General features: G+C 39.9%; 2 protein-coding genes across 2 annotated transcripts in view; one reads left to right on the top strand and one right to left on the bottom strand.

Annotated features, from left to right (window-relative positions):
• Positions 1-17,942, top strand: part of POLR2K (RNA polymerase II, I and III subunit K) — a 153,090-nt gene that overhangs the window by 8,688 nt on the left and 126,460 nt on the right. The gene's annotated exons all lie outside the window — the stretch shown is intronic.
• Positions 1-17,942, bottom strand: part of RGS22 (regulator of G protein signaling 22) — a 110,279-nt gene that overhangs the window by 35,148 nt on the left and 57,189 nt on the right. Inside the window, exons 15-19 of the mRNA XM_063451206.1 lie at positions 16,636-16,830; positions 14,169-14,261; positions 9,287-9,453; positions 5,707-5,869; positions 1,559-1,717 (exon numbers count right to left, since the gene is read on the bottom strand). Of these exons, the coding sequence (XP_063307276.1) occupies positions 1,559-1,717; positions 5,707-5,869; positions 9,287-9,453; positions 14,169-14,261; positions 16,636-16,830 (777 nt within the window). The remainder of the gene's footprint in view (positions 1-1,558; positions 1,718-5,706; positions 5,870-9,286; positions 9,454-14,168; positions 14,262-16,635; positions 16,831-17,942) is intronic.

Below are 17,942 nucleotides of genomic sequence, written 5' to 3'. Positions count from 1 at the left end.
GAACCTTCTCAATAAACAAAGCACAGTTACTAATCTGTAGAGTATAAGTAACATATTATCCTGTCCAAGCAGAGATGGGAATTTCTTCAACGTCGTAGAGCAAGGCTTTCCAATTTGAGTCTCAAGGGCTGCTGTGGCCCTCAAGAGCTTACACTAGACCCCAGCCTGCTTAAGAACAAGCAGGTTTCAATATATTCCATCATTGTTTTAATAACTTCAAGGCATCTAGAATATCAATCTTAAAAATCTGTGGCTCAACCCAAGGAAACATTGTACAGCAGTGCCCAAGAGAGATTAGTAGATCTTGTTTCAGTCTACCCTTTCCTTTGGAGAACCAGACCTTGGTGATTAATGAAAGTAAATTCAGGGAAGCATAATGAAGTGGTCACTGGAGTAATTTCTAATTATGAAGTTATCCGAAGTTGCATGAGAAATATTAGACTTTCCTAACACACAACGAAAACTGATGAAACTTTGCAAGGAAATATTAAGATGAATGATGTTAACAAGCAACATGACAGCTGGGTGATTACACCATCACAGGACCTTGGATTTTTATTGTATGTCGGCAAAAAGGTCAGAACACCTCAGGTTATAGCAGCTTACTCGCTCTTAACGTATAAGAAGCTGCAATGAAGATGTTTTTTTTTAACCACAGGAGAGAGGACATGCATACTCCTTTGTAAAACATCCAGAAAGCACCATCTTCATGCACATAATAAAAGAAGACACATTCTAATATATATACTGCATATATACTAAATAGAATGTATATTTTGTGCTCACTGTAAGATAACAGCTTACGCTAGAGCTCTTTACTGTCAGACCATACTTTACACCAAATATGAGACCAGGCTACAATAAAATGTTTCACAAAGCAACTAGCTAAAAGCAAGCATAACACCCCACAGAGTGACTGGGTTATACCAGAACACCATACATGGTGACTGGATCATACCATAACACCTCACAGAGTGACTGGGTTATACCATAACACCATACATGGTGACTGGATCATACCATAACACATCAAAGAGTGATTGGGTTATACCATAACACCATACATGGTGCCTGGATCATACCATAACACCTCACAGAGTGACTTGGTTATACCATAACACCATACATGGTGACTGGATCATAACATAACACCTCACAGAGTGACTGGGTTATACCATAACACCATACAAGGTGCCTGGATCATACCATAACACCTCACAGAGTGATTGGGTTATACCATAACACCATACATGGTGACTGGATCATACCATAACACCTCACAGAGTGACTGGGTTATACCATAACACCATACATGGTGACTGGATCATACCATAACACCTCACAGAGTGACTTGGTTATACCATAACACCATACATGGTGACTGGATCATACCATAACACGTCACAAGGTGACTGGGTTATACCATAATACCTCACAGGTTGACTGAGTTATACTATAACACCTTACAGGTGGGTGATTGGGTTTTACCATAAGTGTTTATACAATACTATCCAAATTTTCTCTGTTTACAGATAAACGGAAAACGACTTGAACTCACCTGTACTTTTTGCCGTTCTCTGTATTCCTCAGTTGAAAGGAACATTGGAAGCCATTTCCTCTCTATCCGCATTCTGACATATTTCTGTATTTCCACAAGAACAGATGGGGATAGTTTGTCGTGCAGGAGCTTTCCCCAACCTCCAGCAAGCTGCATGACCTGTAAATACAAAACAACCATACAGTTAGAGGATTAAATACAGCTGTTATACAAAATATTAATACAATACACTCTATTTTAAGATTCATAATGCTACGGGCTATGCACACAATGGTTACAAAGGTTCATAAATATGGGTTATTTGTGGCTATCTGTACTATGCCAACATTTATTTATAAAGTTAGATATTTGGTTAAATTTTATTTCCTGATTATTTATGGCTTGGCTGAGTAAGTTGGATGTAGATTTATCGTATTTAGTTACCGTAAGCATAGTTACATTAGTGGGTGCAGAGTCTACTACAAATGCATTAGGAGTTGCAGTTTGTTAGTGAAGTATATTCCATCAGATTCCAGTCCCAGTGTCACTGCATGACTTCCACAGTACTGCAATATGATTAGCCATAGAGCCAGCCAATCACAATGCAAAGTAGAAACAGCTGGGAGTTTTACAGAAAAGTTAGGGTTTCATTGTTCAGGTAAAGGCCTCAGACGAGGTTCCAGACTTTTTTTTAAAAAAAATTTTTTTTTAGTATGGACACAAAATAAAAAGTAATTCCTGTTCAGTTAAATTATCTTTATTATCTTTAATCATTTGCCGTTTTATTTGTTTGCAACATACATGTTTTATGTTTTTGGAAGCTAATTTCTAAAATGCTAAATGCATTTTATTTTATGTAGGTTATACGCCCTGTTCCAAATTATTATGCAAATGATATTTTTCTCATTTACTTAAATAATTGATGTAAATAACAGTCAGCATAATTCTCATGTTATCAACTATTAATAGAACAATTCAAATTTTATTGATCAAACCTCCTAATGATAACAGTATTTTTCGTAAACATAAAAAACTTACAATGCACTGTTCCAAATTATTACGCACAGTAAGTTTCAAAACACTTTATAGGTTGTAAAGAACTGAAAATTGTCATTTGTTGTGTTTGTAGCCTATTTACTGAAATCAAAAGCTATTTCAATCAAACTTATAACAACATTTTAACTTTTTAAACATTTTAACAGATCACGTTACATTTTAACATAGGACCCCTTATTTGATAGCAGCTTCACAAGTCTTGCATCTACTGAACTTGTGAGTTTTTGGCCAGTTTCTGCTTGAATTTGTTTGCAAGATGTCAGAATAGCCTCCCAGAGCTGCTGTTTGGATGTAAACTGCTGCTCACCCTCATAGATCTTTTGCTTCAGGATGCTCCAAAGGTTCTCAATAGGATTGAGATCAGGGGAGGATGGAGGCCACACCATGACTTTCTCTCCTTTTATCCCCATAGCAGCCATTGATGCAGAGGTATTCTTTGCAGCATGAGATGGTGCATTGTCATGCATGAAGATTATTTTATTACGGAAAGCATAGTTCTTCCTTCTGTACCAGGGAAGAAAGTGGTCAGTCAGAAACTCCACATACTTTGCAGAGGTCATCTTTACACCTTCAGGGACCCTAAACGGGCCAACCAACTCTCTTCCCATGATTCTGGCCCAAAACATGACTCCACCATCGCCTCGCTGATGTCGCAGCCTTGTTGGAACAGGGTGGCCGTCCACCAACCATCCACTACTCCATCCATCTGGACCATCCAGGGTTGCACGGCACTCATCAGTGAACAGGACTGTTTGAAAATTAGTCTTCATGTATTTTTCTGCCCAATGCAGCCGTTTCTGCTTGTGAGCATTGGTTAGTGGTGGTCGAATAGAAGGTTTATGCACAGTTGCAAGACTCTGAAGGACTCTACACCTTGATGTCCGTGGGACTCCAGAGGCACCGGCAGCTTCAAATATCTGTTTGCTGCTATGTAATGGTATTTTAGCAGCTGCTCTCTTGATCCGATGCATGGATCTGGCAGAAATCTTCCTCAATGTGCCTTTATCTGCACGAACCCGTCTGTGCTCAAAAACAAATCTCTTAATAGTGCGATGATCACGCTTACGTTTTCGTGAAATATCTAATGTTTTCATACCTCGTCCAAGGCATTGAACTATTTCACTCTTTTCGGCAGCAGAGAGATCCTTTTTCTTCCCCATATTGCAAGAAAATGGTGCACTGCTTAATAATGTGGAACACCCTCCTTTAGTAGATTTTCCTTAAATTGGGCTCACCTGGCAATCTAATTATCACAGGTGTCCGAGATTGTTTTCAGTGATCAAAAGAGCCCTGAGACACAATGCCATCCATGAGTTAAACTGAAAAACAAAATATTTAATCTTTGTGACACTTAAATAGAATTTGCATAATAATTTGGAACAGGATGTATATGCCAGCACCCTTTTATTTATTTATTTTTTTTTTTTTTTTTTTTTTTTCAATTCTTTATTTTATTGAGGCATGTGATTATGGTGGTACAGAAAAAAAAGAGAGGGAGACTTGCAAGAGTTGTACAGATTAGGGTCACTATAACAGATTACATAAATCTCCTAGGTTTATCAACCTCATTTTATATTATATTAACAAGCTTAGACCATAGGTGGATAACAGGTATGGTATTTGCTAGACAATGCGCATTTCCTGATAGTATAGGCTCCTAGATAGGATTACATGCAGGTACCATATTCTGTTCACTGTTTACTTGATACACGCTTTGAGTACCTGCACTAATGGCATCTCTAAGTAATAAAACCTATATGCTAAATTAAATAATGCTGTACCTGAGCTGTCACACTCTGCACTGTTTTATAAAGTAAAGCATGAACACTAGCTAGTCAAAAAGGCACATTATCAGAGATGGTGTGTTAAACAAATTAAACTGCCTGCACATAAGTGGATGCATGAGTGGATAACCACCAGGCAAGCTAGGGTTAGAGCTCAAGCAGTTTTTCCCATGTTAAGGATAGTCCCAGTAGTGGGGTTCTCTGAGCCCCAAAGTCCCGCCATGTGTCACCTTGGTTGCAGATCTTCGTTAACTGGTCTCCTGGTCGTCGGATGAGTATAGACGCTGTGCTATTTAACCCATAGTGTTCAGGTGTGGGTTGTGTTGTATTGGGGTCAGTGCTTAGGTATGTCCTCTCCGGGTACTCCCTCTTGTTGGTGGTATGGATCGCTGAAAAAGCACGTTATGATGAGGCAGGCACTGAGCTGTCATTTGGAGGTTCCTCTGTCGTGTGGGTATAGATATGGGATGCAGGCTGTCCTTTTCTTTGTTGTCTGCGGTTGGTAAACGGGATTGGTCACTGCTCAGACCATATGGCTCACTAGCTCTGCTTCCGATCTCTTTTGGGGTTCCTCCATATTTGGTCCAGTGGAGTTGTTTAGCCGCCGTTGGCCATTTTAAGAAGGCCGCGTGGGAGCCGTGTACCCTCAGCGGGTAGTCGCTCTGTAGCGGTATCTTGCCTGGTAGGGACCGGGATGACCCCCGCCGGTCCAGAGGGGGGGGGGGGGGGGTAAACGAGGCCGGGAGGGCGCCAGCTGTATCGTCGATTACCGGGTTTGATTGCCAGGCAGCGGCCGTCCGCCTTGCTCTCCTCCCCGGTATGCCTCAGGTCCCAACTCCAAGAGCGCCTCTCCAGGACCCAGATTCACCTAATATCAGGTGCTCCGGCTGCACCGGAACACTCCAGGACTCCATGCCCCGAACCCTCAGGGTTTTCAAGCAGCTCAAGGTGGGTATTTTCACCTAAATTAGTCGGTTTCCCCAGGAGCTCAAGAGGCCCGCAGCCTGTCGGCGTGGGCGCCCGGCTCCGCCCCCCCGCCAGCACCCTTTTAGATGTTTGCAGGTTATAAAAATGTTTCAAAAGACGTAATTTTGAAAAGACCTAATTCTGTCTGAAAACGTAGTTAAGTTTTAAAATGTGGATGCCCATTATTCTACATGGAGAATTAAATATCAGATATGACATAGTGATTTCCCTAAAAGTGTCTAATTAGGGAGTTTTAAAAACCTGCTGATAATTTGTTATTGGTATTTTTTTCCTGATGCGACACAATAAATGTTTGCAAGCCGAACGCCTAGTTAAGTTTTATTTTTTTATTTTTCTCCTTACCTGCTCTTGCTGATCCCTGGTGGCGGGGCTGTTTGGACCAAAGAAGTACTTTTTATTTAAATATTTATTCTTTATATCTACGGATTTCTCGTGCCGTTTTTCCTTTTCTTTGTGTGGCATTCTTCTGAACTGCTCAAGATCTATCCAACACATTAGATCCATACTGCAAATAAAAACACCGGCTGAGTAATGCATGCAGAGCCACTTGTGCTTCCATCGTGGCTTAATGCAATGTTTGGTAAGATAAAATGTCTGAAAATTCACAGTTTCATTCACTGTCCTATATGATGCCCATGCAGACGTCAGATGAACATTGCATGCCATTACATATATATTATATACAGACCAGGGATAGGCAACCTTTGGGACTTCAGATGTTGTGGACTACATCTCCCCTGATGCTTTTCCAGCATTATGGCTGTAAGAGTATTTTGGGAGATGTAGTCCACATGTTCTGAAGTGCTGAAGGTTGCCTACCCCTGGAAAATAATGTCTCTAAGAACAAATATATAAAAATGTTGAATATTAAAGATATTATGAGGGAAGTTGCTGAGTTTACTTTTTTGGTGAAGATTATAGATGTCAAACCACATTTCCAATAATTCTAGAGGTTTGTGGAGTTCAGTCCAGACGCTTCAAAAGACATGTCTTAAAGGTGGTTTGCTGATTCCACTTCACCATATTCATATACTAAAATCATGAAAACATTAAATTGAGCTAATTTACCTCCTCCCTTCCCACGTATGTGCACATCTTTCACATATCTTATTATATGTGATGTATTCAATGTATTGGAGGGAGGATTTAAAGGACAATGGTCACCTTTAAAACTATTTTTTTTACATAATAATCCTGTGACAAACGCTCCTTACCCTGGATGTTTCTCACGAACTCCTGGAAGAGCCTGCTAGCTAGCCTCCTGCACAAGGACTATAGGACACATACAAGACCCTGTTCGGGAGTTTACTCTCCCCAGCCGCCATTAGCAGCTTTCCCTGAGTGCCCCTGGTTCGGCACTTTCCCTCATTCGAATGGAACCGAACGCTCCCTGGCAGCCGATCACATTAAGAAACCCACAAATTTTTCCCGAGCGGTACTTAGCAGCAATTGTTATGGAACTAAATTCGGCATGATGACTTTGTGGATTCCCGGTTACCCAAGCGGGACTTAGCCGCGAATGTTATGTAACGGTTTTCGGCATGAGGTGACTGTACGGCTCCCAGACAACTTGGTCCGGGGTTTTGAACGACTTTGAAATCTGCCAGGAGAGTGCTTTTTGGAGGTAAGGTGCCTGAGACCAAGGGGAAAAAACGCTACCCGAGACCCTGGTGGAGCACCCTGTACTGCGGCCACAGGAGCTCCTGAAAGTTGACCAGCCAAAGCACCAAATGCCCTGGAACTGTTTAAGGACCGTGTGTGGCCGGTCAGAACTTTGACACGATGGCGTTTCGCCTACACTGCCTGGATCTGAGCGCTATTTGGAGAACTTGGGAGCTCAGATAAGGGCTATTTAAAGATATAATTTTTGTGGGGTTTTTATATATTTTTATGTTGTTTTGGGTCAATTTTATGTTTTATGCTTAGTCATTCTGACACAGAAATTAAGAGGCGTGTTGTGGGAGTGTTCTGGGAATGTTTTACTGTATCCTTGCTGTGTATATAAGCTGGCCACTGAGCCATAATAAAGTCAGTCTTCTTGTACCCTTCATCAGGTCAAGGCTGATGTTTGGGTATGCCAGAGCTTTAATCACTGCTTCCTTTGGGATTTGGGAGAACTATAGCGGATTTACTCAGTCGGGGTATAGGGGATCCGTTACAAATCCTTTCATCAAGTTTTGAATGGAATTTGATATATATTTTTTAATTTAGTATATGTAAAAGTTTAGACTAACTTAACCCTGCATTTAGTATATGACAGGAACCTTTAGCCATATACATGCACATTGGGTCAGACAGTGTTTGAAAACAGACAGTCTCTATGGTCTTTGCTTTTTCTGTACAGAGTGCGAGGACTTCCAGCATCATTTAGGCCACCGACAGTTCGGTAAACTGACAAAAGCGCCTTTTGTGGAACATTGCAGTTTCTTTAAAAATTGACATGATTTACATTGCAGATCTAAGGGGGATAGGGACATTGCACCCAGACCACTTTAGTGAGCTAAAGTAGTCTAGGTGCCTATAGTGTCCCTTTAATTATTCCCATCTTTTCAATATGAGAGAAGATTAAAAACGCAGAATCCATCTGGCTTTCAAAGAATTAAAACTTGAAGGATTGAATGCATTCAACATTCCTTGTATCACAAGCTGAAAGAACCAACACTGTGTGGAATGAACGTGTTCTGACTGCCAATTAGAAAATCCTGGCACGGTCTGTGTAACAGAAACGACTCGTACTAGCGGGCAGATGTTTTCATTCTGTACAACGCTGATAAAACTGGTATTGGAGAACTGGCAGGCTTCTCACAGCTTGTAGAACTACATTATCGTAATTAAGTTTAAACCCAATCAGCGGCTGCCATAATTCTAATTTATTGGGTACTTTTGCATCAAAAGATTTATGTCATAACGCACACACTGGGAATGCTCGAATGATTTATGAGACACAAACATACTGGCAAAACAGCAAGTGAAAACAACATTTCTATGACAAATGCAATCCATTACACATCATATATTCACATCACTACCCAACGCTCAGGAACAAGCTATATTACTGATATTGCGATACAGCTGTGATGGATTTAAGAAATCTAAAAAGGCTGAATTTGTTTATTTCACTTCATTGGCAGATTATTTATTAATACAAAATAGCAATGTAAAAATGGATAAAAACTGGATATAAGCCACTTTAGACCCTCCTGATTGCAGCCTTCTCTCCAACTAAATACAGCGGTCAGTAACGTCTAGACAAGTAGTAACTAAAGGCAGTCTTCCAGCTAGAGTGGGATTATAACTCTCGTTACTCTGATCCATCTCTGTATTTGTCCAGTGCAGTTTGAACATCTATATGTTTTAAATGGACTTCTATAAATATGAATTTGGAAAATGCCTTTATTTTTATAATTCTCTTTTTTTTCCCCAACAGTATAATAGTTTTGGAAACATTAAATAGAAGTTGTTATGGTTGCCAAAGCTCCACGGTTCAGTGTTAAATCATTTCAAATAGTTTAACACACAATTAGAGTTTTCAGGTACCAGTGGTTTCACACCCTGATGGAGTTATAGCTAAAGCAGCGTGTAGCTGCAGAGAGGATCTGCACTGCGGGCACCCAAAGACTCATATTTAGTACCAGGTAACTTTAGGCGCAATAACCAATTCAAGTAGATAAAGTGGTTATGGTGTCTAGAGTTTCCTTTTTAAAAATATTAATTGGACATTTTTAGAATATCTCTCTTACAACTCTTTCCCCTACTAAAAACATGCAACATGCAAAATGCTTGTCGCTCTAAGAGTTCCATGATTTGCTCCACTTTATGTATCTGAGGGAACAGCTGGGTGTCTGTATATCGACATAACAATATTAGATTTGTCGTGTAACAGAGGGGTTTTACCAGTTTTAGTTGATTAAGCTTTTTGTACCTGGCAAAATGGTCATCGAGAAACTTCCGAAAATGTTCCAGCTCCATTCTGTGTCGGATTAAAGTGCCAAGGTTGTAGTTCCGATATTCCTCTGGAACCTGATCCCACAGGTTGGGCTCTCTGGGAATGTCAGGAGGAGGTAAGAAAATGGATTTCGGAGCCTGAACCTAGAACAGAGATATGTGTGTAACTGTATATCCATGAAGCTTATCGCAGCGACTACAGGTACTTTATCCTATCAAATTCAGAACAGTCCTTAAGGGACAGATTACACTTCCAACAAACATTTATTAATAGTTAATATCCCAGTGACTGGTTGCCAAAGCAAACAGTGACTCTGGCACCTTTTATTATAATACAGCAGAGCCGACCAAACCCGAGAGAAGGTCTCATTAGAATTACTTAATGAGTATGGAAGAGGAGATTCTACTTGACCCACAGATTCATTTTAACACACGCCTGCACTTTTACACACACTTCATTGGAACCATTTAAAACTTGTAATTCAGTCATTATTTAGAAACTTTTAATAAACCTGTCTACATTATCTGTGTACTGCGATTTCCCAACATGCACCTCACCTACTTTTTTTTCTGGTAGCAGTTCAGTTTTCAGGATGAAAAATGATAATTCCTTCCCCTCCAAAAAATAAAATAAAATAAATAATGGCAGGAAAGGGCTTTAAACTATTAGAAATGCTTTTTTTTATTTTATTTTTTTTGTCATACCATTTACAGAGCCGCACACTGGCCACAAGAAGACCAATGGAAATGGGTTGATTTGCAAACCAAACTTCCCGAGAATCTCCAGGAAAATACAGTGAAACACAAATTGTTTGAATTTACCAGGAAATTTTAGGACAAAACAGCCGACCTAAAAAAATCTTATCTTCGTCTATCTTATCTTGGTTCCCAGATCACTTATTTTTGCCTAAAAAGTTCAATTCCCTGTTGTATTTCCAATGATTCACAGTTTATACTGCAAAAACAATAGTGCCAATTATGCCTTGTGCATAGCATAAAAAAAATACAAAGAAACCACACAAAAAGTAAATACATGTTTATTACAACAATTTGATACTCTCCTGAGAGATAGGACACTGTTTCAGGATGTTTATTTGCCCAAATGGCAGAAATGGTGAACGATGACAGATTTTCTGTTATTATTTATTTGTTTTTCTTAAGCTACAAAAACATGGCTTCTGAAGAAATGCATATTCTACAGTGATCCAAGTTAGGTCATTATATCTGTATATTGCTGCCTGCTTTTCTAGGTATGAGAATGTTCGTCTCTGGTATGAAATGACACATGAGAATGGCACCAGACGTAACAACAGCAATACATTTACAATGCAATCTAAGTGGAAGGAATGATAAATTAGATTTGGTGTTTTGACACATTTTTGATAAATGGCTCCACTTGGACTCATTAATCTCAATGCAGAAATGGGATTATCTGGAGTCTTGTGTTCGATGGGGAAGTAAAGAGAACAGAGCTCAGTATGCTGCTACATATTGAATCCATCTTAAGTCACTCTCCATTAACTGCTTGTGACATCTGCAACATGGATTTCAGGGATTATGTAATCATGTCTACTGGAATCACCACAAAATCAAATTTGTCAGAATAGAAACATGAAATGTTTCCATGTTTTTACAGTGAATTCAGTCTTTTAGGGATTTGCTGCTGCTTTGACTCAAACAAACCAAACGCTCAGTTAACTTTACAGGTTTCAATAGACATTAGAATTGTAGCTACATACACAGGTGTGCACATAGAGTGTGCTATACGTGTGCCCAGGAAATCTCGTTTAGACAGTTTGCCCTCCCTATAACACATTTACAGCTCAACCTACGCTTCTGAATTGGTTTAACCCCTTAAGGACACATGACATGTGTGACATGTCATGATTCCCTTTTATTCCAGAAGTTTGGTCCTTAAGGGGTTAAGCAGAGGCGTAACTAGAAATCATGGTGCACCAGTGCGAAAATTGCCCTTGTCCCCCCAGGGCTGTCTTTAACGCGGGGCAAAAGGGGCAGCCGGCCACCGTGGTGTGTGCAGGCCGCGTGGTTCTACCACTGTGGGCCGCACAATGAGGGGTCCCATCGGGTGGCCCATGCTCTTAGGGCCACCCCCTGTGATGAGGTCAGCACTAGGAGGAAGTGCAGTCACTTCCTCCTAGCTAACACAGAGAGTGCCGCGCGGGAGGGAGGAAGAGAGGAAGAGCGCAAACTAAAGCCCAACTCCCAAAAGCCTCAGACAGCCACTAGACTCAGTCTGTATGCATATTTGTGTATGTTTCTGTCTGTGTATCTGTCTGTATTTGTGTCTGTATGTGTGTCAGTGTGTGTCCCTCTGTTTCTGTGTGTGTCAATGTTTGCATCTATATGAGTGTCATCCTGTGTATCTGAATGTTTATCATTAAGTGTGTGTGTACCTGCATGTGTGTCAGTGTGTCTGTATGTGTATCTCTTGGTATGTGTGCCTGTGTGTGCCAGTGTTTATCTGTCTGTGTCTGTGCATCTGTGTAACTGCATGTGTGTCCGTGTATGTATCGGTATGTGTGTTATTGTGTGTATCTGCATATATGTCAGGGTGTGCTTGTCTGTTTATCTGTATGTGTGCCAGTGTGTATGCACCTGTGTCTGTGTATCTGTCTTTGTATGTCTGTGTATTTGAATGTATGTACCTGTGTATGCCTGAGCCTGTGTATGTGTGCATCTGCATTTGTGTCAGTGAGTGTATTTTCTGTACGTGAAAAACAAGTGTGGTTAAGTCTACGATCTATGTGTGTGTTTTTTTGTGTTTTCTTTATGTGTGTCTTTGAGTGGAAGGCATGTTTGCATGCTAGAGGTTGGGCGGGAGGGGACAAGGGGGCCCAAGCTAATGCTTGCCCAGGGTCCAATCAACATTAAAGATGGCCCTGTGTGTCCCCCAGCAACTCCATGCATCCCATTCCATTCCCCCAGGCCTCCATTCATCTAATTCCCTCCACCCCAGTCCCTCCTTGCATCTCATTCCACCCCAGCCCCTCTATGTGTCTCATTCCCCCCACCTCTCCACAAGTCTCATTCATCCACAGCCTGTCCCATGTGTTCCATACACCAACCATCCATGTGTTTCATCCCCCTCACCCCTCCATGTGTTTTATTTTCCCCCCTCAGCCCTTCCATATGTCTTATTCCCTCCCCCTGCCCCTACATGTGTCTCATTGACTACACACCGGCACCTCCATGTGTCTCATTACTTCCCTTCCCTCCATGTGTTTCATTCCCTCCCCCCAGACTCTCTATGTGTCTCCTTCCCTAACACCCAGCCCCTCAATGTGTTTCATTCATTTCCCCCCAAACCCTCCATGTGTCTCATTCCCTCCCCCACAAGCCCGTCTATGTGTCTCAGTCCCTCCCCCAGAGTCTCTTCATTTGTCTCATTCCCTCTCCTCCCCAGCCCCCCCATGTGCTGAAGGATACGAATATCCATTTTACCATCTATCCTAGCTGTTCATAAAAGGGTTAATTTGAATTTTGTTATCTCCCCCTAGCCCCTCCAGGCGTCTCATTCCCTCTCCCCCTCCCCAGCACCACCATGTGTCTCATTCCCTCTCCCCAACTCTTTCTGTACTTTTTCACCCGGAGTGCGCTACTAGGACTGACAGGAAGTGCTCTTTCAGAGAGCACTTCCTGTCAGACTAAGCCTGCTCGATATACACAGAGGCAGGAGGGGAGCAGCACAGCACAGTGTCCTTCTGACGGTCATCCAGCAACCGCGGACCCTCGGCTGGTGCGGCTGTGCAAAACAAAATCCATCCTGTTGCCAAATTTCAGCACTTGGTCTGTCCAGAACGTAACAAGAGAAGAAAAAGAAAGGATTCTGTCTACACAGACTCTATCCTAGTTTATTGTAATTTAGATACCAAGTAGGTCAGTAATTCTAATCATCTACACAAAGTAACAAACAGAGTGTGTTCTGTGGTTTCAATTTACATTGTTACGAGTTTCTTTGAGCAACAGATCGACTTGGTATGTAAATAGTGCACTAGCTGGAGAGTTCTGTTTGTAGGCTAGATCTTTACTTTTGCTTTTTAATAAAAAATAAGCTTGTTTGATGAGTTAAAATAAATATTACATATTATTGAAAAAAGTGTTTTGGTTGTACATTTTTTCAGTTTGATTTTTGCTTATTGATACAAAGCAAAAGTGGTTGCTGCGTGTTATTGCAAAACCAATTTGTATCTGTAACATAAGATTCATGCACTAAATTTGCGCTGTTTGAATAATTGCCACTTTAAACATTTGATCACACAGCACTTTATATAACAGTAAATGCACTAATAGTCACCTTATACCTATATTTCACCTTATCTAGTAATTATTTATCCATTACTGCTTTAACAAAAGGCTGTTCCAAGTAAATGCTACCCTTTAAACACGGTAATATATGAACAAATTACTTCTCAATCTCCCACCGTACAAGATCTTGCCATGCCTCCTTTTGTAGCTCTATCTTTTTGTATTAAAAAGTTTCTTACAATATTTTATTGATTAAATCAGACGCCCCCACCAATCTAATTAATATTGCTGTATTAAATTACCTGGCTGTTATCCCTTTTTTGGGACTTTGCAAATCAAATTATAAATGAAAATGATATCTTTTTTTTTCTCGCTACCTCTGTAGATCCCATTCTTTCTCCTGCTGTGTTAACATTATGTCATAATCTCTGACCCAGTTCTACATCTCCCCAATTAATGATCAGTGTGAAATGTAGGACGCTGTCAGATACGTAACGAGAAAGGTCTCTGAGTGCTGCACACTTAATTGTAGATTTCAAACATTTTGTACAGAGTTTGCAAACAGTGTCGGGTTCAGAGAATGAGATTCTTACTTCATCTTTCTTGGAAGCCCTCTCATCGAGCAGAGCTCGCAGCTTTCGATAGTACACTGAATCCAGCTGTCGTGTCTCCTCAACCAGCGCCACCTGACACAAACAACAGAACAGATCAGACACATTGTGCTGGGCTCTGTGGGAGAGTAAGGGTTAAGATGAGGTGGCAAGGCCAACTGTCCGTCAAAAGCTAAATAAACCATGAGAGTATTCTGAAGAATAAGCCATGTATTGTTGTATAAACAGCAGCTAATCTGGACTAAAAACTGCAGTAAAAGGACATACAGAGGGTTGTTCGCTTAATGATAAACTGCACACTGAATTTAAAAAAAAGTTTAGGCCAAAGTAGCTAAGTTGGGAACTTAATGGTGTTGGAGATATTCTCCGACTCAGCAATTCTGGTCTAAATAGTGTAGATGCACTGATTAGTAAATAAACTACTGAAATATACCGGTACTTTAAATTATGTTCCCAATGCTCTGCGGCAGATCTGAAAAGCCCAGCAAAGCCAACTCACTTACTGTTTTCATGTCTTTGACTCACAGCACCTGTCAACTCAGTAGCACTAAACCCCTGTTTTGTAACTTGATGCTCCCCTATCCCATGCATTATCTCAAACTCTTTCCAATATCCTATCCCTAATTCCCCAACTCTTAGCCTTTCCAATACCATCTTCCTTATTCTTAGGCCCCTAAAACCAAGTCCTCTCGAATGCCATTCTACTATCTGTTAATTTAAGTCTTCTTTCGCTTTAAACCCTATAAAAATCCCATTAAGCCCTTATAAGTTCGCGCGACCCTCCAACCGCTGTGGTTCTGTCACTCTTGCGCCCTCTTAAAGTCAGATTCTGTATTAAAACTTATTTTTGACTGTATTGGAATTTCTGTAAAATCAAAATGCAATCAAAAGATATACAGTAGGGTTACTTTGTCTCATGTAATTGGAAATAGCTGGCAAAAAAAGTTGAGTTTTCACTACCATTTCCTATCAGCCATCAGTTGTGACAGCTTATGGGGACAGGCATTATCTTGCGCGATGCTGAACAGATACCTTTGGCGCCTTATTGCACAGGAGCAAGAGTACAATAGGGACAACCGCTTCTGGCGGATGAAGTCTGGTGGCGAGCAGATGGCAGCGCTGGGGAGGGACACAGTAAGTATAGCTTCCTATCTGCTCCCCCTCAGTCATCTTCACTCTTTCAGACATGTCACATTGTGGGGTCTTTGCGAAAACTGCTAATTCCTCATTTGTGACAATGTCACTTTAACCTGCGTACGTCTTAAACTTAAATCATGCCATACCTTTTATAGTAATTGAATTTACTCTGCTCCACTTAAATCTCAGATCACTGATTCATTGAGCTTCACTCTAAATGTTGAATTCTCACTTTAGTGAATAAGCCATTATAGAGAAGAAGTTCATCATGCCAAAGGATGATCATACACTTTTCCAGTCATTGTCAAGTGTACAGAGCTCAGCGCACCCTGACACAGTGTCATTTCTGACTGTGGGCTATAGCACCAGTGATTTGTAAAACTAGGCAGCCTGGAACTCTGGGTATCCAGTGTTCCATTTTTGCCTGTTATGTGAAACATACTGCATACCCAATAAAAAGGCTGTCTCTTCTCGAGATGTAACCCGTAGACTGAACATGTGTGGTCTGCGACTGTGAAACGCATAAACAATAAACAGGATGTGTACAAACTGATAGCAGCCACTAAAAGTTTATAGAAATGCTAATAGTTTATAGAACAGTTCCTGTCCTCCTATATCATCTGTCATTACAGATAAGACACTATTGATTGGAGCATCTCATCCTGGTATGGGAGGACTCTGCCGGCAGCTGCCGACAGACCCATAATGCAATGCACTGAGAAAAACGTTCTGGCAAAATATATGGCAATATTTTTTTATTGTATTTTTTATAAAATGCACTCAAAATATATTGTCAGATTTTAAGTAGACAGTCCATTTAACAAATTGGCAATACATAAATAAATATATTAATAAACAATATTGTGCCACAAATCACTTTATAAATAGTAAAAACTATCATAATTGAACAAACATAATAAATAAATCCAACTATTTTAGCTAAACACATTCATTTTTGGTGTAAATTTTTCTTTGCATTTTTTTTTACAATGGTTCTTTTTTATGTTAGTAATCAATTACGAAAAATAAAAAGGAATAATCGTTACTGAACATTTTTATACATACTTTACTATTGTGATTTTTTTTTTCTCCATTGTTGCTTTTTAGAATATACCTAGAGGAACCGAACAGTTTCTGTCTTCCTTAATGCCCTCTCCATCAAACACAGAAATATTTGTAGATAAAATAAAGTGGATTATTGTAACATGGGATAGGGTTAGTGAACAATCCCAGTCTTAAGCAATTCACACTACCTGACTGACAAGATATAAAGAAATAAAAATGCACATAAAAGCTAAATATTTGGCAGTACCTTCCTGTAGGCTTGTCTGTTTAACTCAGTCATTTGAATCCAAGCGGAGAGGAGAAGTGTGAGAATGTATTCTTCAGCTGCGTCGAATAAATCCTCAAAAGGTGGATCGAGTTTCTGGTAAATGTCTTTTTTTATGTTCTGCTCAGCACCGATATCCATTGAGGCAGAGGGAGCAAGGTAAGTGCCAAAAATGAGCTGGAAAATGAAACTGCTTTTGGTCAATAAATAATTTCATTCGTTTTACTGTGGTCTTGAGTTTTAAGGAATATTGCATCAGACATGAGATTAGAAGAGTCAGTTTACCCTCTGCAACATATTCCGATCATATTTAAACTGATTGTGCAGGGTGAATCATTATAGCAGTGGGGCACTAGCATATCATTTTGGATGTTGGGTTTAATAAACCAATGGGTTTATTAATTTAAACTATGATGACTAAGGCTGGTGGCCAGCAGCAGCACAAACGTCGTTAACCGACATTTTAGATTTGAGGAATTAACAATCACTGTACTGTCTGTAAACAGAATTTGCTAATTATAGGCAAAACGTATAGGGTTGGAATAAAAAAAATCTCGGCTAATTTGATACATTGCGAGTCAGCAATGCAGCACAACTTTCCGGGTATTTACACCACGAGTCACGAATATTATATGGACAAGAGCTGCAGAATGTGGTGAATTGACAGCCGAAATCGGAAAAGTGGTAAAACAGAGATTGTGGAATTTTCATTTCGGACTAAATCCTGATAGAATTATTCACTAAGCACCAAATTGTAGTAAACTCAATTCTGAATCACATTATGTAGTGCAACATAGCAAAACTGGAAAAATTCTCGAATGAGCCATAATCAGGGTTTGAATTTTTTGCCTACATTTTGCTTTGGAATTCAATTCATTACAATTTGTTGTTCAGTGGATAAAGCCCTGGAACTTCCTTACGGATTCGCTGCAGTTTTCATGTAGTGAAAAAGCTTTGAAAGCATATTTAAACCATTTAGGCCATAATTGGTAAATAAATAAATAATCAACTTTCATGTTTTTAAGTTGTATTTGTAGTTATATTTAATTTGTTCTAGTGGGCAAGACTTTCACCAATTTACGTACTGTATTTATACTTGTAACCCACATATCTAAATTCATCATTCTAACCTGTTTTTTTCTTTTTTACTTTATCCCCATGGACCATTTTAGCAACTTTTACATTTGATATAACAGCAGGAAATAAAACCTCGTGGACACCAAGGGTTAATGAAGCAGAATCTATTTTCCTCTCTAGGTAAAAAAAATAAATAAAAATAATAATACTAA

The sequence above is a fragment of the Pelobates fuscus genome, chromosome 4 (genome assembly GCF_036172605.1).
Source record: "Pelobates fuscus isolate aPelFus1 chromosome 4, aPelFus1.pri, whole genome shotgun sequence".
Lineage (NCBI taxonomy): Eukaryota > Metazoa > Chordata > Amphibia > Anura > Pelobatidae > Pelobates > Pelobates fuscus.
The sequence above is the reverse complement of the archived record's forward strand: the minus strand, read 5'-3'. Positions and strand labels throughout refer to the sequence as shown.